Source organism: Eremomyces bilateralis, assembly GCF_010015585.1.
Source record: "Eremomyces bilateralis CBS 781.70 unplaced genomic scaffold P152scaffold_1, whole genome shotgun sequence".
Taxonomy (NCBI): Eukaryota; Fungi; Ascomycota; class Dothideomycetes; order Eremomycetales; family Eremomycetaceae; genus Eremomyces; species Eremomyces bilateralis.
In genome coordinates this window covers 1,577,322-1,601,815 of record NW_022985067.1, presented here as the reverse complement: position 1 = coordinate 1,601,815, position 24,494 = coordinate 1,577,322, and the positions used below count along the sequence as shown (strand labels likewise).

The 24,494-nt window shown below is 53.1% G+C and overlaps 7 protein-coding genes across 7 annotated transcripts; 4 read left to right on the top strand and 3 right to left on the bottom strand.

Moving 5' to 3' along the window:
• Positions 1-363: 363 nt before the first annotated feature.
• On the top strand, positions 364-627 carry P152DRAFT_368406 (heterokaryon incompatibility; the record flags this gene model as incomplete). Its single annotated transcript, XM_033675461.1, has 1 exon — positions 364-627. A coding segment is annotated over one exon (264 nt), but the record flags the coding sequence as incomplete, so codon positions are not given.
• A 107-nt stretch (positions 628-734) lies between these two features.
• Positions 735-1,489, top strand: P152DRAFT_17218 (uncharacterized protein). Its single transcript, XM_033674103.1, has one exon. It carries the CDS (start codon positions 842-844, stop codon positions 1,271-1,273), a length of 432 nt encoding a protein of 143 aa, XP_033539010.1. The 5' UTR covers positions 735-841; the 3' UTR covers positions 1,274-1,489.
• A 271-nt stretch (positions 1,490-1,760) lies between these two features.
• P152DRAFT_469822 (acetyl-CoA synthetase-like protein) lies at positions 1,761-3,681 on the bottom strand (the record flags this gene model as incomplete). The annotated part of the gene is made up of 5 exons (XM_033680921.1): positions 1,761-1,810; positions 1,860-2,086; positions 2,139-3,043; positions 3,104-3,402; positions 3,459-3,681. 5 exons carry the CDS (start codon positions 3,679-3,681, stop codon positions 1,761-1,763), a joined length of 1,704 nt encoding a protein of 567 aa, XP_033539009.1.
• A 590-nt stretch (positions 3,682-4,271) lies between these two features.
• On the top strand, positions 4,272-4,998 carry P152DRAFT_453962 (bola-like protein; the record flags this gene model as incomplete). Its single annotated transcript, XM_033678491.1, has 4 exons — positions 4,272-4,295; positions 4,351-4,446; positions 4,537-4,547; positions 4,599-4,998. The coding sequence occupies 4 exons, from the start codon at positions 4,272-4,274 to the stop codon at positions 4,780-4,782; spliced, it is 315 nt and encodes a 104-aa protein (XP_033539008.1). The 3' UTR covers positions 4,783-4,998.
• A 429-nt stretch (positions 4,999-5,427) lies between these two features.
• Positions 5,428-6,507, bottom strand: P152DRAFT_463550 (glyoxylate pathway regulator; the record flags this gene model as incomplete). Its single annotated transcript, XM_033680505.1, has 4 exons — positions 5,428-5,521; positions 5,577-5,978; positions 6,045-6,361; positions 6,484-6,507. 4 exons carry the CDS (start codon positions 6,505-6,507, stop codon positions 5,428-5,430), a joined length of 837 nt encoding a protein of 278 aa, XP_033539007.1.
• Positions 6,508-11,087: 4,580 nt separating this feature from the next.
• On the bottom strand, positions 11,088-18,726 carry P152DRAFT_427141 (uncharacterized protein; the record flags this gene model as incomplete). The annotated part of the gene is made up of 2 exons (XM_033677290.1): positions 17,889-18,726; positions 11,088-17,834 (listed from the first exon to the last, which is right to left on the bottom strand). The coding sequence occupies exons 1-2, from the start codon at positions 18,381-18,383 to the stop codon at positions 11,088-11,090; spliced, it is 7,242 nt and encodes a 2,413-aa protein (XP_033539006.1). The 5' UTR covers positions 18,384-18,726.
• Positions 18,727-18,933: 207 nt separating this feature from the next.
• On the top strand, positions 18,934-24,362 carry P152DRAFT_16917 (uncharacterized protein). Its single transcript, XM_033674076.1, has 2 exons — positions 18,934-19,463; positions 19,518-24,362. Exons 1-2 carry the CDS (start codon positions 19,257-19,259, stop codon positions 24,096-24,098), a joined length of 4,788 nt encoding a protein of 1,595 aa, XP_033539005.1. The 5' UTR covers positions 18,934-19,256; the 3' UTR covers positions 24,099-24,362.
• Positions 24,363-24,494: the final 132 nt, after the last annotated feature.

Genomic DNA, 24,494 nt, shown 5'->3' with positions numbered 1-24,494 from the left:
CAGCATCTTAGGCGATGATTCAGAGCAGCAACTTATGATGCAAGGTTGACCAGAACAAGACATAGACGTTAGCCTCGATGTATTACCTCCCCACTGCGATAATCCTTTACAGAACCTACCGCTCAGCAATTTGGTGCTCTTGAACGACCAAATGACTGACACAAGCCTGACATGCAGGGTGTCATTGACCACTCAAGGACCCCTTGATATTAGCCCAGCAGTCCAAGATCCTGGATTCAAGTACTCGTCCCTGCCAGAGAAAAAGGCAGTGATTCGACTTCTCAAACTTCTTCCAGGCGAACCTGAGGACAATATTCGATGCGAGCTCATGACTACAACCTTCAAGGTGCTAATCAAAAGCGATATGAAGCAATCTCCTATGTTTGGGGGGCAGCAGAACACTCGACTAAGGTCATTGTTAACAATGAAAGGGTGAAGGTTCGACAGAATCTGCACTTAGCATTACAAAGTCTTCGATACCAAGATTCGGCTCGAACTGTTTGGGTAGATGCGATCTGTATTAACCAGAACAACAATAAAGAGAGAAGCCATCAAGTTGATTTGATGAGGAACATCTACCAAGGAGCGGATCAGGTGGTCGTCTGGCTTGGAGCAAGCGCAGAGTAAACCGATATTGCCATGGACTCTCTAAATTATATGAGACATGTGCTTGACAAATGCGGCGTAAGGCAGAAGGAAAATTTGAAAAGGATGTCTCTCTTAAGGATCAATATCCATCATCAAGAAGCAATTGAAGGCTTTCAGGACCTTCTTCAGAGACAAATGGTTTCAAAGAGCGTGGATCATCCAGGAGATTGCTCTTGCGCGCGAAGCTACAATCATGTGCGGGATGAAGTCAATCCCAGCAGGGATATTCTCCTCTCTGTCCTGGATGCTTGGGAAATCTATCGAAATATCTCCAATCGAGCCTGTATTAAATGTTATGCCCGGATTCTCAAAATACACGAAAGAGTCCTGGTGGAACATGGAACGGGACCTCTTTGCACTTCTTCTTAAATTTTGTAGCAATGAAGCTACTGAATTGAGGGACAAGATCTATGCTTTTCTTGGTATTGCAAGCGATACTAGGAATGGGAACTTTGAAGCGAGCTACGAGGTCAGTGAAGAAGAGCTTGTTCAAGACGTTGTGTCCTTCCTCTCATTTGGTGTCAAGATTGATCGCTCCCTCTTTAGTGCTCCGCGATGGACATTGCATGATTTCTTCAAGAATTTAACCTTCCTTCCATTCATTGTTTCAGACGGAGTCAATTAATCAACCACCATTCCGCCAGAAGCATTGAAAATTCTCTGTATAACACGCTCTACGGCTGTTGACCACACCCAAGCTAAAGGACGCGCATCTCGACCGACCAAGAAATTGAGGCATTTATAAACCTTTCGAAGAACTCTAAGGAGGGTTCCAGTATCCAAAAAGGTACTAGGTCAGTCAGAGTGTGTGCTTTCGACGGACCCCCGTCTTTCGGCAGTATTGACCCTCTGATTTCGACCTCCTTTATACCGCCGGGTGAGTTATGGGGAACTCCCATTGCTGTATGTTCTTGTGTTTTTGGCTATTGTGTCGAATTATTTTGATGGGATGTCGGTGATGCCTCCATTTTATGCACTAACTACATGTATGCAGTATTAGTAGCGTAATGTTTAGTTCATCCTATCGACAACGAGTCCAAGACTGACGACAAGGTGTATTTCCGGTCGTGAGGATATTAAGCCTTCTAGCCTAACTATTTTCCATAGATTAATTAACTCGTAGCGCTAGGGAATATCTCTTTGACGAGCATCTTCTTATTTACTGTAGATGTTAGCATATACGACTTTGCGATCGGGTTTGGCTGTCTTACTCTTTCCCATCGCGTTCTTTGGTATACTCTCCACCACTTTCATCTCTTGTGGGATCTTGTAGTTAACCAACCGATCTTTCAAAGATCTTCGCAAATCGAGTGCGCTCCAAGCCTTGCCGCCTCGTCCGGCCGTCTTCCCCTGTTCTGTCAGGACAACGACCGCCGCAACTTTCTGGCCCCATGCGTCCGAGGGGAGGGCAACCACCGCACACTCGGCGATCTGCGGCCTTGAAAGCTGCGTTAGCATCCCTCGTAGCTCTACTAGGGTGGTAGACTCACAATGAGAGCATCTCCCGCTCAACTTCTAGAGCACTGACCTTCTCACCCCCCGTCTTAATGATATCCGCGCTCTGTCTCCCCTGAATGAAATACATCGGTCCCTTTGCCCAGTCCTGCGCACTCTTCCCCGCGCTTTCGACGACGCGGCGGACAGCGACATCCCCGGTCTTGAACCATGGACCCTTGCCGTCTTCATCGGTCGTGAACTCGGTGGCAGTCGCCTCTGGATTCCGCCAGTACTCCTTGAATACCATTGGTCCGCGGATCTGAATTTCCCCTTGACGTTCCTTTCCATCTGCGCCCAGCTCCTCGCCAACCGGGATGACTTCTTTTGTGTCCGTATCGACAAGACGGGCTTCGACGGATGCAAAAGGCCACCCAACGCTCCCATCAACACGGTCATTGATATCAAGGCCGCAACTTAGTCCCATCCCAATCTCTGTCATGCCATATCGCTCGAGCAGGACGTTTCCTCCGCTCAGCTCCGTCCATTTCGACTTCACCGGTGTCGGGAGCGCCGCGGATCCTGAGATATTCAAACGCAAATTCTCTGGCGAAATCGCCCTTCTAGTAGCTTGTTGAAGATCCTCTGGGAGGTTCGGATGTGACTCTAATAATCTAGTGTATATCGTTGGCACAGCTGTGAAGAATGTAATCGGTCGTTTCTTTGTTCCTTCGCTCGTAAAAGGAGCTCCGATTCTTTCCCAGCAAGTTTGGGCGGAGAAGGGAGACATGAACTCGATGGTTGACCCAGCGAAAAGGGGCGTGAGAACTGCGTTGGCGAGGCCATGGATATGGTGGAGCGGCAAGATATGGAGCAGGTAGTCTTTCGGAGAATACTTCCACGCCTCGAGAAGCGTTTGTGATTGGGCGGTAACCGCGGATTGAGGCAAGAGTACTCCTTTCTGTTGGTTTCGAGGGATGTCAGCTTGGAACTCGCTTCAAGAGGTGTCCGGGACTCCTACGGGTCGATTTGTCGTCCCCGATGTATATAACATCAAGCCTCCGGAATTGGAGCTCAGGTGTTCGAGCTCTATGTCGCCCGATTCAGATCTTATGGACCCATAGTCCTTCGCTACCCTTGTTTCCCACGTCGCGTGTCCTTCCACTGTCTCCTTATTCGGCGCCTTTGACCTCAGTGACTCGGATGTCATAATCAGCTTCGCCTGGCTTTGTTCTAATATATACCGCAATTCGGAGCCCGGGAAACCAGGAGAAAGCGGAACAGCTATGGCATTACATGCGAATATCGACAGAATGGTGACTACCGGGCAGTTAGTATCGTGGTTCCCTCTCACAGTTCCTATGAATCGTCCGCACCCACATACGCGTAGCTGTTCTCCATAAGGAACGCTATCCGCTCCCCCTCGAAAGCACCCTTCTCGTTTCTCTGTGTAATCTCATTTCTCGCAGCCACAACGTCTTGCAATAGCTTCCCATACCGAAACTCTTGCCCTGTCGAACTATGGACGATGGCGACGCTTTCGGGGTCATGCTTGGAGATCGCCTCGAAGATGGGGAGGTGGGGAAGCGTCGAAGCCATACGGAGAGACAATGTATGCAGAAAAGGGCCGAGCGGTCGGAAGGACTTGCATCGTAGAAAGCGGGAAAGACTTCGACTCTGCATAATGACAGATCAGACCCCGGGCGGAATCGCGTCGGCTACAGGTACTATCGGATATACGAAGGTCGGTACGAGCTAAACATTGATCAACCGCGAGGATAGACGTAATTGAGGACAGTGTAGCGAGTGCTACTCATTGCTTGAATAGACAATTCTTGCGAGATATAAATATACCTTATAAGAAAACATTTGAGTAATCTCGGAATTGAGCAGGAGTTGGCTAATTTAAGGTGAGCGGAAGCTCGGAGGTCTTCGGAGGTCGGCAGTATCCATAAAGTCTTGGGACTTCGAGTTCGAACATCGAGAAATATTGGAATACATTATTACATCTCCTAACAATTCTACCAAATCATCCAAAACGCATCCTTTAATGACCTAATAGCTTTTCCACCATCTGCCGAACGTCAATCGCTTTGCTCCGTCGGAATCGCTCCGTCCGTATGCTCCGCCGCGGAGGCTTGAACCTCTTCCGTGCGTCAATGTCAACGATGTCACAATCCGTCGCGCCTATGGAAGATGCGATACGGTCCAAGGTAAGGGCATTCTTCCTCCTGCATATAGCGGTCTCCTCATGCGGGAATCATATAGATCACTGAGGCATTGAAGCCCACGTCCCTTGATATCTTCAACGACTCGCATCTCCATGCGCACCATAAAGCGATGGAAGGAAGCACATCAAAAGAGGTTTGTACCGCGCTTCTTCTCTATCCCATCACTTCCGAACTGTTATTATAAACGTGCAGTGCAATGCTAACTACTCTACGCCTTTTCCAGACCCATTTCCGGTACGTTTTCAACCCCACTACCCCTTCGCGCTGAGCGCTTACATCCCCCAGCGTATACATCACCTCCGACGCCTTCAAGTCGAAGATGCAACCGGCGCGCCATCGCATGGTGTACGGGCTGCTAAAGGAAGAAATGGCGAGGGAAGGAGGATTACATGCGCTGCAGTTGCAGACGAGGACGCCGGAAGAGGAGGAGAAGAAGAAGGCAAAGGAGGGTGCCCAAGCCCAAGCCTAAGCCACGTTCGATTGACGGAATGTTGGAAATAAGCGAAAGAAGAAGGGAGTTGAGGTTTAGCCATCGGCGCCGGGAGAGCCGCCAGCTTCAATGGTGAGGGACATAGGGGTGGCATTTCACCTCGTTCCACGCCCAGGGTGAAGATTTTGCAAGAAAGTTGGCGGTTACGCTTCGCACGCCACCAGGAGCTTGACGTTCGAAGAGAAGGGAACCTGGCGCCTTTGATCTATAGAAGAGCGTATCGGAGGTCATCTCTGCCAGCGTTTGAGAGTCATGCGAAATGATGTAGTTGGGATGTTTGGCGAGGGCGGACGATCCCAAAGAAGCTCGAGTTCGTGGCTGAAACATACTCTTCAGAAGCAGTTGATAATTCCTGCCAACACGACTAGAGTATGCCGGAAGCATGACGACATATCATTACCATTTGTGCTTTACGATTGGCTAGAGGTATGAAAATTGTTGTCGAATGGAAGTGCTGATCAGCGACCGTGACTCGTGTTCCCCGCACCCGCCATGACGTCTCCCGGTTTTCCTCAGATCCGAACCGTAGATCGAAATTAAATCTCCAATAAGAGTGCTATTCGACAAAGGCAAGCGAAATGGGAAGGGATATAGTACACGATATTACGAATAAGTCTTCACGGCTTAGGCTTGGTGCTCCGGGCTCTTCTGGATGTTGTTTCGCCTCTCACGGCCAGTCTCAGACCATGGGAAGTGCAGTACAGGAATGACGAAGAAGCTAAATTTGATGTTAGTATAAGTGCATCACATCGACTTCGATGATCCGAACGTACCTGTTGGTGGAGTCGGCAAGACCAGCCAGCGCGTTATACCATGCCATAATAGCAGACAAGCAAGCAAAAGCACCACCCGCCCGCTCAAGGCCAACATGCACATGACCCGCGTCGGCGTACAAGTACGAGAGACCGAGTAGGAGGAACGCCATGTCTAGGAAGAAGAACAAGGAGAAGAAGGCGACGGTCGACCGCAGCGTGCAGAGGAGCAGGAGGAAGGTGAATATGAACCAGCCCATCAAGTACAGTCCGAAGGAGTTTGTGAACGGCGCTGGGCTACTTTCTTCCAGTGCCGCTACAATACCGAACCCCCCCGGGGTGAGGATAATTCCGAAGGAGATCCAGAAGCCTCCATAGGAGGAGAGGGCGGTGGCACCGAAGGTGTTTCCGCAAGCCATCTCCCTGCATCGGTGTTAGCTCTCTGCTCGCCGTCGGCAGGACTGCGATCCAGCCGCGGATCCTACATACCACATGCCCGCCAGCAACTGAACCAATCCGCCATACCCATACGCAAGCGCAACCACAATATTCGGCTCGAGGATGGACCGCGTCCCCATCTGGATGACGGAGAGGACGAAGGTGGTGAGCGCGAAAGCACTGAGACCTAAGGGCGCTGGGTTCGCGAGCGTCCTCGGTGGTGGGCGGTAAAGACCCGGCTGAGCAGCACCACCGAATGGTCGCAGTCTAATGTCCGGGTCATTGGTCGCGTAGTGGGCAAGAGGGTTGCCGCCATAGTCGTATGAGGTTCGTTCTTTCGATACGTCCGGATTTATGGCAGCGTGGTCCTGTGTACCAATGCTGCCGGTATTTGTAGTCGCTGTGTTCGCTGTGGCACCGTTGGCCGAGGTGGCGGCCTGGTGGATGTCATTATTCAACACTATGCTTAGCTACAAGACGGGCAACATACGTTATTGTAAGGCTGGGTAGACATGTTTTTAACCTGTGAATCTCTATGATATACACTGTATGGATGTTCTGCTATGTCCAAAGGATGACCGGCTAGAAGCACGACATGAACACGTAGACTCGGAAGCAACTTTAGGAGAACAATGCAAAATCTAAAGCAGATGAGAAATCAAGGCGATCGATGATATATGACAATGGGAGAACACGGGGACGCCATGTGGTCAGGTCCCAGACAAAGCTCCAGTCGGACGCTGCTTCTCCGCGCCTGGATCGCCCAATGCTCACGAAATGATCGGTCAAACCTTCTTAAGGCCAAGACTAAAGCTAGGCAAAGGCAAGCCAACAAGCTCAACCATGTCATCCGGACAGATTACTGGAGCATCATCTCCACGATGGGCGGGCGACGAGAAGGGTTGATCCGCATATCCCGACTGCATTGGTGGGACTGGGTGATGATCCTAGCGTATAACAACAACTACCGGCATCGAACCGGGAGTCCCATGGGGATGATGGATGTCGGGGGGTTTTTGATTCCGACCAGCAGACGGAGACCAGCCTGTTTTGGTGGTCAATTAGTAACATAAATCATTTGCCTCTACCGCACTGCTCCACCATGGCAAAGCGACGGCCGACGACCGCGAGGCAAAGTCCCTGGTGTACCGTCCAATCGATGTGGGATTTAGGGGCATTACCATGCTCAGAAATTTTCTATCACAGGTATGATTGACATGCAAACGTCACGATCGCACCGTGTGGCTGGCATTCATCATGTACTGGCGATATTATTACGGTTTTTAGGAGTTGATCACAATGTGGTGTCGTCATTTCATACAACCAGTGTGAAAAGAAGCTTCGTTGGCACCCCAGTTCGGCTTAGCCTGGGCGTAGGTGGCTTACTCGCAACTCCCAGCGACGCCATTTTGCCTCGATCATCTGTATTTTTCCAGACGTTTCTGGCGTTTCTCAACTATGGTTAACCACGCACCAGGGATTACTGCAGAGTGCTGACAGACTACGGCAGGCCGCGGACGCTAATCGAAGATGCAGTTTGCCAAAAACCTACAATTCGACTCCAATCCCATCCATCCGGCAATATTGCTGCTGTGTGAATGCAACGTCAACGACCAGGTTAGGAATTGATCTCGTCTTCTGTGAAAGCCGAAAGGGTAGTTCTGATTGATCACTGGGTCTTCTATAGCTTGGTGACGGATAGGTCGGATGCTTCACGGCATGGCGATATTGACGGCCGGCGGCATCGGAGTAAATTTGTCCGTCACCTATATAGTAATAACGATATCAAACCCCCAAATTGGAAGCCTTTGCTTCTTGATGCTTGTACGTTTGAAGCTCTATCAAGTGTCAACCGACACAAGCGCGAAAAGGAATAGGTTACGTTTGACCGCCGATGCCTCGAAGGGTTACATTTGACCAGTCCCATGTAGTACGTTCTGTTGTGCTTGTGGTTTCACCGCGGAATATTCATTGAACTGACCATGGGTCTCTGAGGGGGGCCCGACTTTTATGCTGATCGACATGGCTTGACCAATATTGAAAAGCGGACCACTCAGTCCGTCCAGGGATGCTGCAGAATTCTGCCAAGGGTCACGCTGACGCTGCTGAGGCTTGCTGACATTTATTACCAATGGGAGACCTCCATGCTCCGTGTAAGCTTTGCACTAACTAGCCAGTGGCTGCGCCTTATCCCCCCGATTGGGCATATCGATATATGATGATGAGAAATGCTGCAGAGTAGGACTACTACTAATTATGTTTGTTAAAACCCCAAACCTCTACAGGGAAGATTTCACAGCGACCCAATAGAGGTGTTGATATTAAATAAGGCGGCCCGCAATGCTCTAGCCTCTATGTTAGTATATCCCGCGACTTAGGGTCCGGGGCTCAAGTGTTCCAAGATTCACCCCGGGCTCCCAGGTTCAAGATGTGGGTGAAAAAAAGGAGCCCACAACGATGAAATAGTTTGGTGCAGAGATACCTCGGCAGTTGGATATCGGATGCTGCTTGTTTCAGGGAATATCTAATGCTAAGGCGACTGTTATGAAAGCTGATATACGCAGTGGCCCCGGTATGCGGTCAAAAGGGTCCCTGAAACAAGGAAATAATTCCGATAGTTGCTAGTTGAAGATGGGGCTCTTTCAGGCGGGCAGTTTTGTAATTGAAAGGATTGAAATACGCGATCGAAGACCCAGAAAACAGTTGAGCATAATGCAATACTCAAATTTCCGAGGAGAGCATTCTGTGGAATGCCGAACAAGCTCTCAAGTCTCAACCTGTCCCTATTAAATGGACACGGACAAGCGAACATAAGAGTTGAGACCCTTCACCCTGCCAATTTACATCCCTATTTCGTGAGGAAATCGAGACGAGAGTCATCGCGTTCAACCACCTCGTTTCGATCCTGCAAACAAATCCGAAACTGCGACTATTATGATGCGGTTTCTGACTGATGCCATACTCAAAAGTATTCCCATCTCTTGATCGATTCCCTGCAGCTAATTATTTCATGTCAAAGCCATCAGTAGATATACTGATGATGACAAGGTACAGAGAATCCGATCTCTTGAATGAAGCCCAGATGGCTGCTGGTGTATAGTCGAGGATTGGGTGAGGAGCGCCAAGACCTGGCGGTGCTGCAGGGCGGAACTGCCTAGAGATTCCGCCCTTTCAGGTGGAGCGGGGAAACCCTGGAAGTCAGTCGGGCAGATCGTCATCATCAACAAAAAAAGTCAATAAACACTGCCTCCACATCGTCCTTTTCAATTCTTCAATTCTTCGCCTTCCATCTGCCTAAGTGCTGCCTCATTCTTAGGCTGACTTTCGAAAAATTCAGCCCGGCCGCAGACCGCGCTGGCTGTGAATAATCGGGAGATGAACTGGGGCAGAACTCTGGCTTCGGCATTCTGCTGCCTGGTGCTAGCGCGGGTGCATCAAACCAGATCACTTGATTGACCCGCGATCCGATCAATCATATTTCTCAACTTCCCAACGGTCAAGCTCTTTGTGTGATCATCTTCCTCTTCCGCGTCACAGGCGCGTCGGTTCGGTCTGTCCTAGCCTCAAAAGGCGGTGCTTGCCCGCCTCCCGCGACCGTCGGATCACACGCATTCGTTCATTCGTCCTATTTCCTGTCCAAGACGACGATGGCTCGACGTTTGTGCCTAAGACACCTCTTGGGCCCTTAGATTCGAGGATGAGCCCCTCCGGATGGCTGTGATGGTCGGAATTCTGCCTTCCTCGGCGCGGTGCCATCCCCGATATGGCCGTTCATTTGCTGTACCACTTCAAGGCAACTGTTGACATGGCGGAGGTGATAGGAAACAAAGGGCGACGGTGGATCCGTTGGGGTTGTAGAGGCGGCCTCAAAGTGAACTGCTATAGTATATAAGCGGGAGCAACGGTTTGGTATGAGCCGTTCAAATTCTCCTTCGTTCTAGAAGTCATTCCTCGAAGATCCGTTGTGCGAAAGTCGTGAGCTTTATACTTTGACTGCAAAGCCCTTTCTGTTGCCTGCTGAATCCACTGAGTCACTCTATTGTCCGACCAAGTCAAGCCACACAACACATACCCTCTAGGCATAACTGCCTCCAGACAATGGCGTCAAGTAAGTCATCCTCGGCCAATGGTGCCATCTCCAGCAGTATGAGTGCTGGGCGCCCTATATAAACATTGGTCATCGGTTCTGACTCGAGATAGACTTCTACCGTTCTTATGCCTCTATCGACTCCACAGTTGGAGCCTCGTCCGCCACTCCAACCCAACACAATTCACTCAACCATTCCAAGGCACCGGTGGTGGTTCACAACGGGGGTGGACCGCTCCATGATCCTATCACCAGCTCATCGGGGACGGATGGGGGCCACCACAAATGACGAGTGTCCCAATACAATCTCGCGTGCTATTTGGATCGGAGTCAACGGTTGATTTAAGGAATGGATATTCAACGAGCTAGACGGAGGGATACATGGCTTCATTGACCAGCATACCACGGATTGGAGTAGGGGGGCTGTCGATCAATATCATACTTTCATGGCTGTCTTATCCAATTTATTATTATTGGTTCTATTCCATGCCTTGAGTTGTACCCATGATGTTGTAGTAGGACTCATAGCAACCCATGTCATGTCTCAATCATCAGTGCTGCCTCTGCAGGGTTCTACCCACCTCTAGTGGGAGGACACGACCAGGCTGCATGAGTAGGCGCTATTTCTAAGATATAACTGGATGCTTTCGGAGTCGATGGTCGTATTATTCTTCAACTGAGACCTGTAAAGGCCTAGTTGCCGGGCTACCTATGGCATAGGACCGAAGGGGCCATAGTCCAGGCTGAACATTTAGACACATCCGACCAGAAGCTCCACGGTGGTGAGCCTGAGACGTGCTTGAAGTCATTGAAGTTTAATAGGTGAATTAGTGTAGTTATCATTATGCTTTATCTAGCTGTCTGCTATAACCCAGGAGCTACATATACGTTGGCGGCATTAGCGACGTACCATTCTCGGGACTCAACGCCAGCCTGAAGAATAGCAGAAATCATCTTCCATGAACTCGTAACCAAACATAGCATCATAATCCATCTCCGTAACCGGTTCACGTAAGCGACGGAGCCCCACTCCCACCCACAAGCGCCTGCGCATCCGTATCACCTTCCACCTCCTGTTCCTCAATATCCGCCTTCTGCGGCTCCCACCGCACCGCCGGCACCGTCCTCCTCTGCCCCATCCCCTGGTGAAATGGATGCCAACAATTCGGCGCCTCCAGAATATAGCTCGCCATGGCGATGCGGAACCGATTCCGGTAATCCTTCGGCGACGTGATCGTCGGCTTGTTCTTCCCCCGATCCTTGATCCACGTCTCCAGCTTCTTGTCCCAGGTGTACGTGCGGATGCAGTCGATGATCCCCACGATGATCTCGCGTCGCTTGTCGTCGAACCCAGCCATAAGCGAGTAGTCCATGACATTCTGCTTGCCGAGGAATAGCGTGTCGTTGAACACGGACGCCTGCAAGAGCTTCTTGGTGTGGTCGCGCACGAAGATCGGCTTCTCGAAGATGATGTCGACGAGATTCTCGTCGAGCAGCACCTCGTCTTCCTCGCCCGTGCTTTGGATCTTCCGGTTGCGCATGCTGCCTTTGAGGTCGAACCGGCGGTTCGGCTGCCGCTCGTAGAACAGGTTCTCCATCACGAGCATGAACCAGTTGAATTCGGTGCCCGACGCGGTGTTGCGGATCGTCACCTGGAAGAGGCCCAGCATCTTCGCGATTACGGACGGCAGTCCTTTGAAGAGGTTCTGGTGCGTGAAGGAGAAGTAATTGGGGGCGAATTTGAAGAACGCGTTGACCTCGATGGGGGACAATGATTTTAGCACGAATCGATCATCGAGCGTTTTCAAGAAGAGCGACTTCGTCTTCCCGCCTTTGGAGTCCCATTTTAGACACCGAGAAAGCGACTCGACGAACCGATCGGCCACGCCGCACTTGCGACGAATCGCGTCGAACGACTCGGCATAGAAGATCTTGCATTGGGCCTTCACGTTGCGGTTCTGGAATGCGTATCGGATGTTCGTGTTCTTCTGATACAGCAAGTTCCGCTCGATCGAGATGTCCTCGTCCCTCTCGCTCCACTCCTCATCGCTCGGCTTATCCATCGCCGGCTCTCGCCGGAACGATTCTAGCTTCGCAAGGTAGTCCGCGCTCGACAACGCCAGCGCGATGATGGAACTGGGTTCGTCTTCGCGAACGATGATATCGGAGTCTTCCCATGTGTGTTCGCTGGATCTCAACGGGTAGTCGAGCGGCGCCCACCCGGATGCGGACCGCTCGGACCAGAAGGATGTCAGCATCTTGACCAGGGAGAGCTTCTCATGCTTGGGGAGCTCGATATTGACGTCGAGTTGGGACTCGGTGGGCGAGAGAACTTGGCTGGACGGCCGACTTTCTTGTGCTTCGACGTCGTCGAAGGGGGTTTGTTCCGCATCGGTAAGTTCCGCATCAGAAGGGGTATGAACTGCACGGTGCTCAGATGTCTCCTCAGTGACCGAGTCCTTAGTAGAGTCAGTGTCCCGCTCATTCGTCGGAGAGTGCGAGACGGTGGTTGGTTGAGTGCCCTCCGCTGTCGTGATTTCGTCCAAGGTACTTGAGCCAAAGGTACTCGCTTCGGTGCTCGGTCTTCCTTGAGAGATCTGGTCATCCTCGCCCACGTCCCGCTCTCGCACTGCCTCGTGTGCATTTCGATACACTTCGACGATGGGCTTCGACGACGCCAGTGGAAACGCCCGGGTCGGACGCCCGCGCGCAGTCTGTTGCCTCCGTTCACGCTGACGCTCCTTCTCGAACTCGCGACTCAGCTGCTCGAAGTGCTTCGCTAGGGACGAGACGTTCCCCTTCTCTGAAGGCACCGAGCGTGGAATCATTGAGCGGGCCGGATATTTCATGTTCTTATAGTGCCTCAAGTTGAACCGTTCGGACATTCGCTGGGTGAGAGCGCGCATGTCCTCTGTCAAGCTGATTTTAGAGGAAGACTCCCCACCTCCATAGATGGTACCAGCATCTTTTGCTAGGGTGTGATTGGGGGTTGATTGCGTGCGTGGGAGTGGTGGCGCATGGATGGATGTCGGTCTCGGGATCTTGGACTCAGGTAGCGGTTCAGGTGGTCCAGGAACTGTGAGCGAAGGCAAGGGTTCTGGCCGAGCCTTTCGTTCTGGACTAGACAGCGAACCCGTAGCACCAGTGTCGGTAGCCGGGCGCCTCACCTCTGGCGGCAACAGCCCCGATGGCCTCAAAGTACTATCGGACGCGCTCGACTGTTCCCACTCCAACAGAGAACCCGGAGTTGGCGTCAGGTTCGACGCTCCTGCGCTCACAGCAAGATCCAGATGCTTGACACTCTTACTTGACATGGGGTCTAGCGCCCTCGGAGTCGCTTCCTCCATACCTAAGTTATAATGCTGCCTATCAGGGCTCAGGCTCTTCTTCGGCGTGCGTGGTAGCCCGTCCGCATCCTTTTCCACATGTGTTGGAGTTGGCGGCGACTGCTCCGCAACTACGCTCGTCAACATTTTCTCCGCCTCCTCCGCGCTCAGATCGCTCGGCTTCGGCGTCAGCAGAATCCCCTCGTTCTTCTCGGCACTGGTGCTCTCGATGCCTTGACTCTCTGTCTCCTCGATACTGGGCGTACTCTCATTGGTATCGAGGAAGAATTTCCGCAGCTGTAGCGCCGCCATCCGCCGGATGTCTTTCTCGGACGGGAAGAAGTTGCGTTCGAACTCCGCGAAGATGTCGTCCCAGGTGATGGCGCATTCCTGCATCGCCTTGATCGCGCGGTTCATCGGCACGATTTCATAGTATTTCGAGTTCATGTATTCGTCCTGCAGGCGTTTGGTGAGGGCTTGCTGATCCGCGTCGGCTAGCAGGGCGAGCTTCTCGAGCTCGGCGCGGCACTCCTCGGCCTTTTCGGGGACGACGCCCTCGACGTGGATCCCGTCGATCCGGACGCAAACCGATTGCATGAAGCGATCGAAGCGCGCTAGGCTTTTCTGGAACAGTTCGTTTTTGAGACGCAGATCGGAGTCGACTTTCCAGTTGATCGTAGGCCGCGGGACAATCACTTCGTATAACTCAATCTTATCGTATTGGATGCTGAGCGCCATGTTGTTGAATCCGAAGTATCGCACGTGGTCGCGGTGGATGTCATGATCGCAATCCTCGGAGCGCGGCTTCAACCCCGTGCTCCAAAATGTGAGCTCAAGGTACTTCGCGAAGGAGTATTTCCAGGTGTTATCAGACATGGGGATGACCTGCGTTTCCATGCCGCAAATGCGACAGCAGCTCCACATTAACACGGCGTTATGCAGGCCACGGATCTTCGCTAGGTACTTCTGCACCAAGATGCTCATCTGTCCGTTGCCATGGACATATTGTCGATGGTGGTTGTAAAGCTTCTGGTCGCATCCGCTGATTTGGCAGGTGAGGTTGGCGTCGTTACAGAGGTGCTCGACGTATTGGCCGAGCGTGATATCTTCGGCAAACCCTTCGTCCAGGTCATGCTGTGTATAGTAACTGAGGGGGATGATCTCCGGTCCGACACACGGAGTTGAGGTAACCGTGTTGACCATACTGTAGAGAACCGCGATCCGCTGATGCGTGAACGGATCAAAGATGTCCAGATTTCCACTGACATACGTCTCCCACTGCCTTTTCTGCGTCCGATAATTGTGCAATGCCTTGTCGTACTCCGCAGCATGAACGGCGAACAAAAATTCCCGGACTTGTCGCGACGGCTTCTCGACCACGCGGTGAACCATCTCGGGTTGCACTAGCGCAAACTCTTCCGGCGTCCCATCTCGTTCGTCATCGCCCGCATCGCGATACTGATCGCGCAATAACTTCAGATACGCGAGCTGCGCCTCTTGCTCGCGCGCTCGGGTGAGCAGATAAGGCTGCATGAACTGCACGAACGGAGAAGCAGAGAGGATCTTCGTTTTGTGCTTCTCTACCATGTCCGTGTACAACGAGGAGACTGCGCCTTGTCCCGATTCGCCTTGCGCAGTCGAAAGGGACTTGAACGTCTCCGAATCAGAAGGTTCAGGGCCGATCGACGGCCGACCTTTGTCTGGTGATAAAGTCCCGCCCGCAAGCGACGTAGGGATTGCAACGAACTCATCGCGCATGAGGCATGTCTCCAGCTTGAGATTGTAGACCACGTAACACATGAACTCGGTTACCCGCTTCAATCGACGAAGACCTTCAGTGGATTCGCCGCGAAGGACAATAGTGCATCCCAGATCGCGCTGACAGCCGGACAGGAAAACATACCTCTTTTTCGCCCTGCCATGGACGTACGTCTTGACATCAAAACTCCCACACTTCCCCAGCGACGACGGATCATCGTATAGCTTATCAATGCTCGTAATCAGCCGCGCCTGGGTACATCTCGAGACGGCGCTGATCACCGTCGGTTTTACATTATATATCACCGTGATTTTCGCCGCGTCCAGAAACTTCAACGCCAGCCCCGCGACGTTCTTCTGCACCAGCAGCAAACTCGGGTTCAGCGCGGCGATCCGGCTCACGAGATTCCGTAGATACTCCCGCTCCTGCGCGATCACCGGGTCCAAGCTCATGAAATGCTGCTGCGCGCGTGCGTACTCGATCGGAAAGGTGACGATGGCAATCCGCGGGTGGGAAATGTTGGTGCGCATGCTCTTGAGCGCGATGTTTTTCGAGAACACCACGCCGGACACGTACGACGTATCGGTCGGCTTGCCGCCGAGTACTTTCTTGAGCTTGATGTAGTGCCGGATATCGATGTCGTCGTTGCGGCGCACGTCAGGGCTGACGTCGTCGGTGCATTGCAGGAGGATGGGCATCAGCGCCTTTTCCCAGGCCTTTCCGTTCGTGATCTCGCTGTCCTGGAGCATTTGCTTGAGCATTTTGCGGACGTGCTGGAGGCTAGCTTGGTTCAGTTCGACGGAGGGCGGTTCGAGGGATCGGATCGACATGCTTCGTGACGGTCGAGGGCCGTCTAAGAACCCAGCGCCTGGTGAGCCGATGACAGGGGAGCTGGGACTTCCGGCGAGGAAACCTTTCAAGAGACTGTTGCTCTTGCTCTTCTTAATCGACAGTCCCGGTTGGTTAATGCTTGAGGTGCTGAGGTTCCTTCGTCGCGCATGTCGAGGCGGGTTCTTGCTCATACTACTCGAATCGTACTCCCGGCTCGTCACACTCAATGCTGCATTGCTTCGCTCCGCTCTTTGAGATTTCCCCCTGCGGACCGATGCGATCAGCCCCGAAATGCCTGAGCGGTCCGCTTCCGGCTTCTGCCCCGGTTTCGTATCTCCATTCAGCGCAGCAAATATACTTGGATTCTCCTCATCACTAGACCCATCATCAGACATGAACGGAGCGATATCCGGATCGATGATGTTGTCATGGTGGAATGTCGGTAATGCCGTCCGCTGTCTCGGATCTCTCTCATATCTCTGAAATGGAGCCCTGGTGTCACGCGTGGACATATGATTCCGCATGTGCTGGTGATGTGACTGATGTCGTTTGTGAGCAGAAGTCGGGCGCCCGCTAAGTGAGCGCAACGAGCGGGAGGAGCTGGGCCGGGCGAGGGTCTGTTGGCCTTCGAATTCAAGCACAGCCGAGCGCCGTTTCGATTCGTTCGTTCTGCGACTGACTGGAATTCCGAGTGTCGGCGTGGCCAGCTTGGTATGGTCTCTATCGACATGCTGTACGTTCGAATTTCCCACATTCGAGCTTTGAACTAGATCTTCAGGATCTCGTAGTCGTTTATCATCAGGTGCCCTTGGATCGCCCTCGTCGGTGTACACCGATGAGTCATCATCCGTCCCGTGGATAAAGGCCTCACATGGCTTGCATACTCGGAGATTCCCGTTGTAATCAAATGGTCTCCCATCGATGATAGAGGTGCATTTGGAGTCGAAGATTTGACCACATGTCCGACAGTGATGCTTGCGTCGGAAGGTAGAGAAAGTATCGCCACAATTGAAGCAGTCCTTCGCATTGACATCTCTCATCCAATACGACTTATCCAGGATCCTGCGACGTCCCTGCGAGAGTTTGCTTCCGATATTGAAAGTGGTTGGATCAAGCGGCGCACTATCCTCCACCGTTCGCAAATTTGGTTGCCCAGCGGCCGACACGGTGTTTACGGAGCTGAAGTCCCCGTCGGAAGAGGCAGCCCGAGATAGACGAAAGCCGGAAAGGTTCGATTGGCTGACTTTGATCAATGGCGGTCGGCTCGACGCAGTTGGATCAAGTGGAGTCTGGTCTGCTTGATATGTGGGCAGCTCCGGTGGAGCTCCTCTGTTGCTCAACTCTCGCTGTAGAAGGGAGGACGCACCCTTTACCCTATCAAATCCGAGGGACTGATCATTTGCGAGCACTGACAGATGGCCAACGGTAGGCAACGGAGCAAATTGGGAAGAGGACGTCTCTAGGCGAGAATTCTGAGACGGAGCAATATCGCTGGCTCTTGAACTTGATTCTTCGGTGCCGTCTCCACCACGAGAGCTATCGAGTGTCAAATGCCCTGAGACATCGGAGAACGGCTGCGAACCGGCCCGTTGATGGAAGGTTCTATAACCGCGCTGGGTATCCACCAATCCAGTATGCTGTTGAATGTTCTCCGAATTCAACATATCCAAAGGCCTCAAAGTAGCCAATCGTTCATTTCTCCCTGTGCCATGGCCTCTTTGCGGTGCATCTGCGAGTCTACTCCCGCTTTGGCTTCGATCCAGCTTGGTTGATCCCGGCTCCTTTTGAGATGCAAGGCTACGCAATGAAGGATGCCCTGAGGACGGCTCATCCCCGATCTGAGACGATATGCTCCGGGGTCCCGACTTTGTCGATCTTGGAAAGGAGTCCACAGGCTTGGTCTCCACGAAATTGGAAACCAAGGGAGAGTGTATTCTTGACGTGGTGGTAGATTCGATAGCTGGCGGCGACAACACGGTTGATGGCGGCAAATTCGCCGTAATCGGCGGGGGTCGATGCTTCTGGTTCTGCGTGGATACCTCCTCGGTGCTCGCTGCTTCAGCGGTTGAAGCAACATTTGCCGGGCTCGGATCTCGCGCACCGCCAACGGTTGCTCTTAAACGGCCATACAGCCCGCTGAAGCCCCCTTGCACAGCTTCGGCAGCAGTCTGCTTGCTATCCACACCAACGGACGATCTAGGAGGAGAAGCGAACTCTTGAAAAGTCGTGAGCGTTTCCGAACGGGATGCTGTGGTATGTATACGGTCGAGGTCCAAGTCTGGACGAGAGGCCGTCGAAAGGGACGAATCTCGCCGATGTCTATTGTTGGGGGAGAGACGTGGGGATGCTCTTGAGCTTGGTGCATCACGCGGAGCACTGGGAGCCATGGCTACCCGGCTATGTTCATGAGACGGGTTGAAGCAAGATGTCTAAGTCGGGTCGGTGGTGGAGAGGGAAGGGATGGGAGGAGACAAAGAAGTAGCCGGGTCGGCGTGTAATAGGACGTTGACGGCATGGGACTCGTAGATATTTCCGGTGGGTGTACAGTGGATTCAAGGCTGAATATATATCAGATCCAAGGCAAACGAAGGTGGAGGTGAGCGATCCATCGATGTAAGGTAGGGATTCATCCACTTGTGACGTGTGACAGCTTGAGCTCTCCATCACGAAGTGACGACTGACGTTGACAGGTTTGGGCGCCTTATTGCCTTGATGCCTCCCGAGTGTCACAATCGGCTGTCGGCAACTTGGGTCTTGGGATTCTGGGGTACTTCGATACGCGGCAAGTCACTTTGACCTCCCATCGCTCATTGGACATTGGTTCTCGAACCAGTTCTCGGGCCGTGTCGTACAGTCAGCTGACCGCCCCCCTTCCCCGCCGAAACGCGTCCAACAACGCGTGCCGTCCCTCTCCTGGCTCTCATGCAAAGGCTCACCACCTCAACGGCTCATCATTTCCGTATTACTGGCGTATTATTGTCGCATTATTGTCCCTAATCTACATTTTCTCCAGAAGCTCGATGAGAGTGACGTGAATATTCAATTCACCAGAACAACTTTCCCTTCATCCTCCACCCTCCACTCTCCATTCTCCACCTTCACCCTTCACCCTTCACCCTTCACCCTTCATACTCCACCCTTCACCCATCCCTTCGTCCCTTCCTACTTCGAGTGTCGCCGGCATCTCATCTCCTTGCGTTCCTTCCAACCCCCTGTCATGGACCTCCCACTCCTTTCTCATCTAACACTGATCTGCACCCATGTCTGAATCCGGTCATCTACGGAAACCTTGGTTGCGAAAGGTAGTCTCGGACGAGCTGGGGAATGCATCTATCTGGCTTCGACAACCACCGAGTACATCGCAAAGTTCTCAAACAGCGGAAAAGCTATACGACGACAACAACAACTACCTTCGGGTTACCGTTAGTACGGGAATTTTGGCCTCCCGTATAGTCCAAATCCACAAGGTATTTTCAAATGTTTGGTGGACTATACATGTCGCACACTTACAAAACCTCTAGGTCGTCAACCAAGGCAGGTCTCTAAAAGCAAAACTATCCGACGGCGATCACTGGGTCTCGGCCAAGTTCTCTCAAGACTGCATCACACGGTGGACGTCCCTACACAACCGTCCATTTAGCGACACCACATGGAAGGGGTACATCAACCTGAAAGCCCTCGATATCCGATCCTCGAAGCTGGTTAGCGGTACCGACCAAATATCTCTATTCGTAAAAGACTTTGAGTGGGTTTCTTCAAGCGAGCACCTTCACGGAAGTCCAGTGTATATAGGAGAAGATCGGGAAATAAAGGAGAAACTTCAGCGGATGGAGGATCCGTATTCGCTTATGTCTGAGCTATCTCCTGAACACGGGGAGGGAGCAGGCGAAGATGCGATGGCAGACGATGAAGGGAGCCCTGGTCCCATTGTCGGCACACGGGTAAAACATAAACCCAAGTCCCGCTCGCCTTCCATGTCTGCAGACGCGCCTGTTATGGAAACTCAGATTTCGAACATGATGACCCAACTTCCACCGCGCTCTCCGGAATTTCGACCCATTGTTCTCTCCAGGCCTCCGAAGAACGCTGTCACCAAAGCCGATCAACTCCTCCAACTCCTTAAGCCTCGCCTACAACGGGCACGTACTCCCGAACTTCCAGCCGCTCGGGAACGGTCTTATGATTCTCTCTACGACGATTCTGATGAGGGAGATAGGCATCGAGGATCCAACGCTGGATCTCCTGTCCACGTTGCTCCTGATCCTGCCAATAGCGATGCCTCATCCGATGTTCATCGAGGGGCTAACCAATCTGGCACAGCCCCTGTCTCCGAACTTGAGCCCGAAATCATGGCATTGGTCGAGGAGATCGATAACGAGCACAACTCTTCCAACGCAGAAGTGATGGACGTGGACGGCGACCGGTTGCCAGATCCTGGCACATCCACCCAAGAGAATTCGCGCACCAGGCCATCTTCAGCACCGCTGACAGGAACGTCGTGCAAGACGCCACGAAATGAGACGAAGGATGAAAGCTCTTCCGAGGATCAACTAAAACAAGTGAATCCAGATCCCAACACATCCCGTCAAGAACAGTTACAGCCATTCTCAGTCCCTCTAACACGCATGTTATGTGGAACCCCTCGAAAGGAGATGAAGCGCAAACGCTCTGCCGATGATGACGAACCAAGGCGGGCGAAACGGGCGAGTATAGAACAGAAACAAGAGCGCAAACACTTTAATGTCCCACTTACGCGCCGTATATGCTTGGTCCCGAAAGATCAAGACAAATTGCTTATTGAGGAAGCGTCCTGGCTGCGCAATCCCGGCAATTTTAACCGGATGAGTGTCCCGGACGCTGTGATTTTGGCAATGGAGGGTCGTGGAAACGAGACAACAGTTACAAAACATCCTCCCAACAACGAACTGAGCAATCAGCTTCGGAATGGACACGATGCTCGCAATGGCGCCACGTCCGGTCCACCTCCCCACGAAACGCAGCCCGTGACCCAAGACTCGACCACCACCACCTCAAGCGAACTAGAATCCGAAACCGACACCGAGGAGGACGTGATTCGCGAGAATGCCGAGAAAGCAGATGGGCCTCCCCCATCATCCGCATATAGCTGGACACCTTCTCCTACGCCTAAAAAGCGGAACGCGCTTCCTCCCGACAGCTCAGTCCCTGCAATCGAACCGGAAGATACTACGGGAGGAGAAGCGATGCCGGATGCCAGATCCATTGTCAATGTGCCAGGTACTCCGAACAGGCAGTATTGTCGTGGATCAGTCGACGAGATTGATAACTCTCCGCTCATGGTAGTCGTCACTCCAAGCAAGCAGCTGCAAAGCGACAGTATCTCTGACGATGAACACGAATGTGCTCCATCCAACCGTGGCAGTAGCCGCATGGCAGATGAACTAAGCAGCTCCGATATCATGGACATTTACGGCCCCGGTGAACCATTTGGCTACGACGGAGCCGCGGTCTCCAAAGGACACGACTCGATGGTGGCCAGTACGTTTCTATCTGACATGGAAATCTCCATTCCCAGGCCCTTGGTAAAGGAAAAAGCAGGACCAGTCCTCAAGACTGTGCCTGAGTCTTCCCACAAGTCTTCACCGACGGTTATGGTACGTGGAACACCAATGTCCTCGGCGGAGGAGGCGGCCGAGGAACAGCTTAGGAGTGGCCAATCGACCAAGAAGCTGGAAGTCCGAAAGTTCTTGCCGAGAGATCATGCTTTTATTTCTCTTGAGTCGCAGCAACAAGAGGCAATCGATCATCAACTTCGTGATGGTGGCCACAATGACGTAGCGGACGATTCCAATGTCATACCAAATAGCGATCATGCGGAGCATGTGCCTAGCAGCCATCCCCATCTCACGCAACCGCCCACGATTTCCTATATCCCCAAAGTCACACGAAGCTCAATTGAGGGTCGAATGGCGACGGTCGCCCCTCGTGCAAGCAGCGAGAAGAGCCCGCAACCGAGGGCGGCTAAGATCCGAGTCGGCCCCCCTGAAATGCACCCGGAGAATCAAGCATATGTCAGCCGCTCGGCAAGTCCAGGCACGCCTCCCCCTAACATAAATGGAAGGTTCTCAAGACCGAGCCCGGGCAGCGCCAGGAACCCGTTAATCTCAAGGGGCTTTGGTGGCAGTCTGCTTAAGCCCAGGCCTTCGGGCCCCGCTCCCATTTTGGTTCAACAGACGGCAGAGGAAGACCTACCGGAACCCCCAGCTGGGGTTCGGTGCAGTCCCGACATCGTGGCGGAGACGATTCGATCGCGCCGAACAGAGTTCGTCCTGACGTCAAGCCCACCATCCACTGCGCGGTCATCCGTGTCCACATCCCCCCGGCCTCAGGAAGTGGCACCAAGACTTTCGACGCCTGCTCCCATGTTGGCGGAACAGGCAGGGAAGGACGACCGGTCGGAATCTCCGGCTCGGCCCCGATACACTCCATACGTTGTGGGGGATAAGGGGCAACCCAACACCATGAAGTCCAACCGCATATTAACCCCACCATCCGTCCCGCGCCAACCCTCCGTGTCACCTGGACAAAAAGGAGAGGAAGACCGCCATAGACCCCGGTCTAGGCTTCGGTATGGTTCAGACGTTGTGGTTGGCAAGAGACAACCCAACCCAATGGGGTTCGGCCGCATATCAACCCCACCATCTGTGGCGCGCCAGTCCTCCATATCAACCGAACAGAAGAGAGGCGAAGACCACCATCCATCCCCGTCTAGGCTTTGGTCTGGTCCAGCCGCCCGGATCGGCAAGATACAATCCAACAACGCGGAGCGCCTCTATACATCAACCCCACCATCCCTTCCGCGCCAGTCACCCATGTCGACATCTCTCCCCAAACGGTCCTCGGCCACCAAATCCTCCCCGTTCCAACTTCCCATGTCCCAACCCGTTGAGTCTGTCGACCTCGTTTCCGAATCCCCCACACCCGAACCTTGCAAACCGAAGTCGAAACCATCGGTCGAGGTCGACCTCATCTCCAAATCACCCACACCCGAACCTTCCAAAGCGAAGCCGAAACCACAGTCCAAGTCCATCGACCTCATCTCCAAATCCGCCACATCTGACCCTTCCACACCGGAGTCGAAACCACCGCCCAAATCCATCGATCTCACCACCGCGACTCGGGAATCTATCCGCGCAGACTTTTGCCGAGCATACCCCGCGTCGACCACGCTCCTCAAATCCAGCGAATTCAACCGTATCTGCGATATCATTCACACCAGAATCTCGCCAGCCGAGTTCCCACCCGAGCTCTACGACAGCATCGTCCTCGCGAACAAGGGCTACAAGAAGTACTCCGATGCCTGCATAGCAAAGTCGACGCCCCCCGAACACCTCCTGAGTTATTTACGGCGTATAGAACTCAAGCCCGTGAGACCCGAGAATCCGGTGATAATCGGCATACCGAACAACGATGGGAATGGGAGCGGATGGACGGATACGGACATGGCAGCGCAGACGGGGGTGCTTACGCCCGAAGTCATCGCGCACATGGCGGCCTTGAAGGCCACGGCCACCCTAAAGGCCAAAAACAAGCGCGAGAGCTCGATGAGCGCGGCCTCGAGCAGACGGGGCAGCACGGTGATGAACGCAACGCCGCAGCGGGGGACGATGCCACGGATCTCGAGCAACTTATCGGGAACCAAGCGGGTTCGTGACAGCGCAGAGACGCCGGGCGGGACGCCCAGCGGCGCGAAGAAGCGGAAGATCATTGAGAAGGGGAGAGGCTCGCCTGCAGCTATCGGGGCGTTGAATCCGGGAAAGAAGAGAGATGATAAGTCCGTGGAGAGGAGTGTTGAGAGGCGAGAAAAGCCGACGGTGCGGATGATGCATAGCGGAGGTCAGGCAAGCGGATCAAGCTCCTCGACGCGGCACACGGTAACACGGCCGCATGCGCGAGGGCCCGGAGCGGAGGCGTCGCGGGCGCGATTGTTCTCCGAGGCGCCGCGTGGGTCGATGCTTGGGCTGGTGGCGGATTACATGAACTCGGAGCCGGTTCGAGGGAAGGTGAAGGGGGACGCGAAGGCGGAGGGGACGAAGGTGGATGTGTTGGGGTGGAAGATCTAGGGCGAGAGGGGGGAGGGGAATATAACCCTGAACGCGGCTCGGTTCATGGAGATCTGATGACAAGGAACTACGAGCGACGCATGTATTTCAGGCATCACGAAGACGGACTGGATTGTCCAGCATTCGGCCCCGGGGCTACGGCTATGGTTACAGGTGGTCTGAGAGAAGGCCTTATAGCAGTATCAAGCTGCCACTATGAATAACAGCCATTATTCGACAGGGTTTCGAGTTGTTCAGATGAATTTACTTTCAATGACGATGGTTTGATAGTAGCCGTGGCCTTCGGTAGCGTCGCACGCATATTCGGAGTTACCACACCACACATACTCGCGTAGAACATCCCCAGCGGTAACGTAGGACAGTCCCGGGAGCGGGACCAATTCTATGCTTCCTTAA

Coding starts and splice junctions, on each gene's coding strand:
- P152DRAFT_17218 (XM_033674103.1), top strand. CDS start 842: ATGTGCGGGATGAAGTCAATCCCAGCAGGGATATTCTCCTCTCTGTCC.
- P152DRAFT_16917 (XM_033674076.1), top strand. CDS start 19,257: ATGTCTGAATCCGGTCATCTACGGAAACCTTGGTTGCGAAAGGTAGTC. Junction 19,464..19,517: donor GTATAGTCCAAATCCACAAG/GTATTTTCAAAT, acceptor CAAAACCTCTAG/GTCGTCAACCAAGGCAGGTC.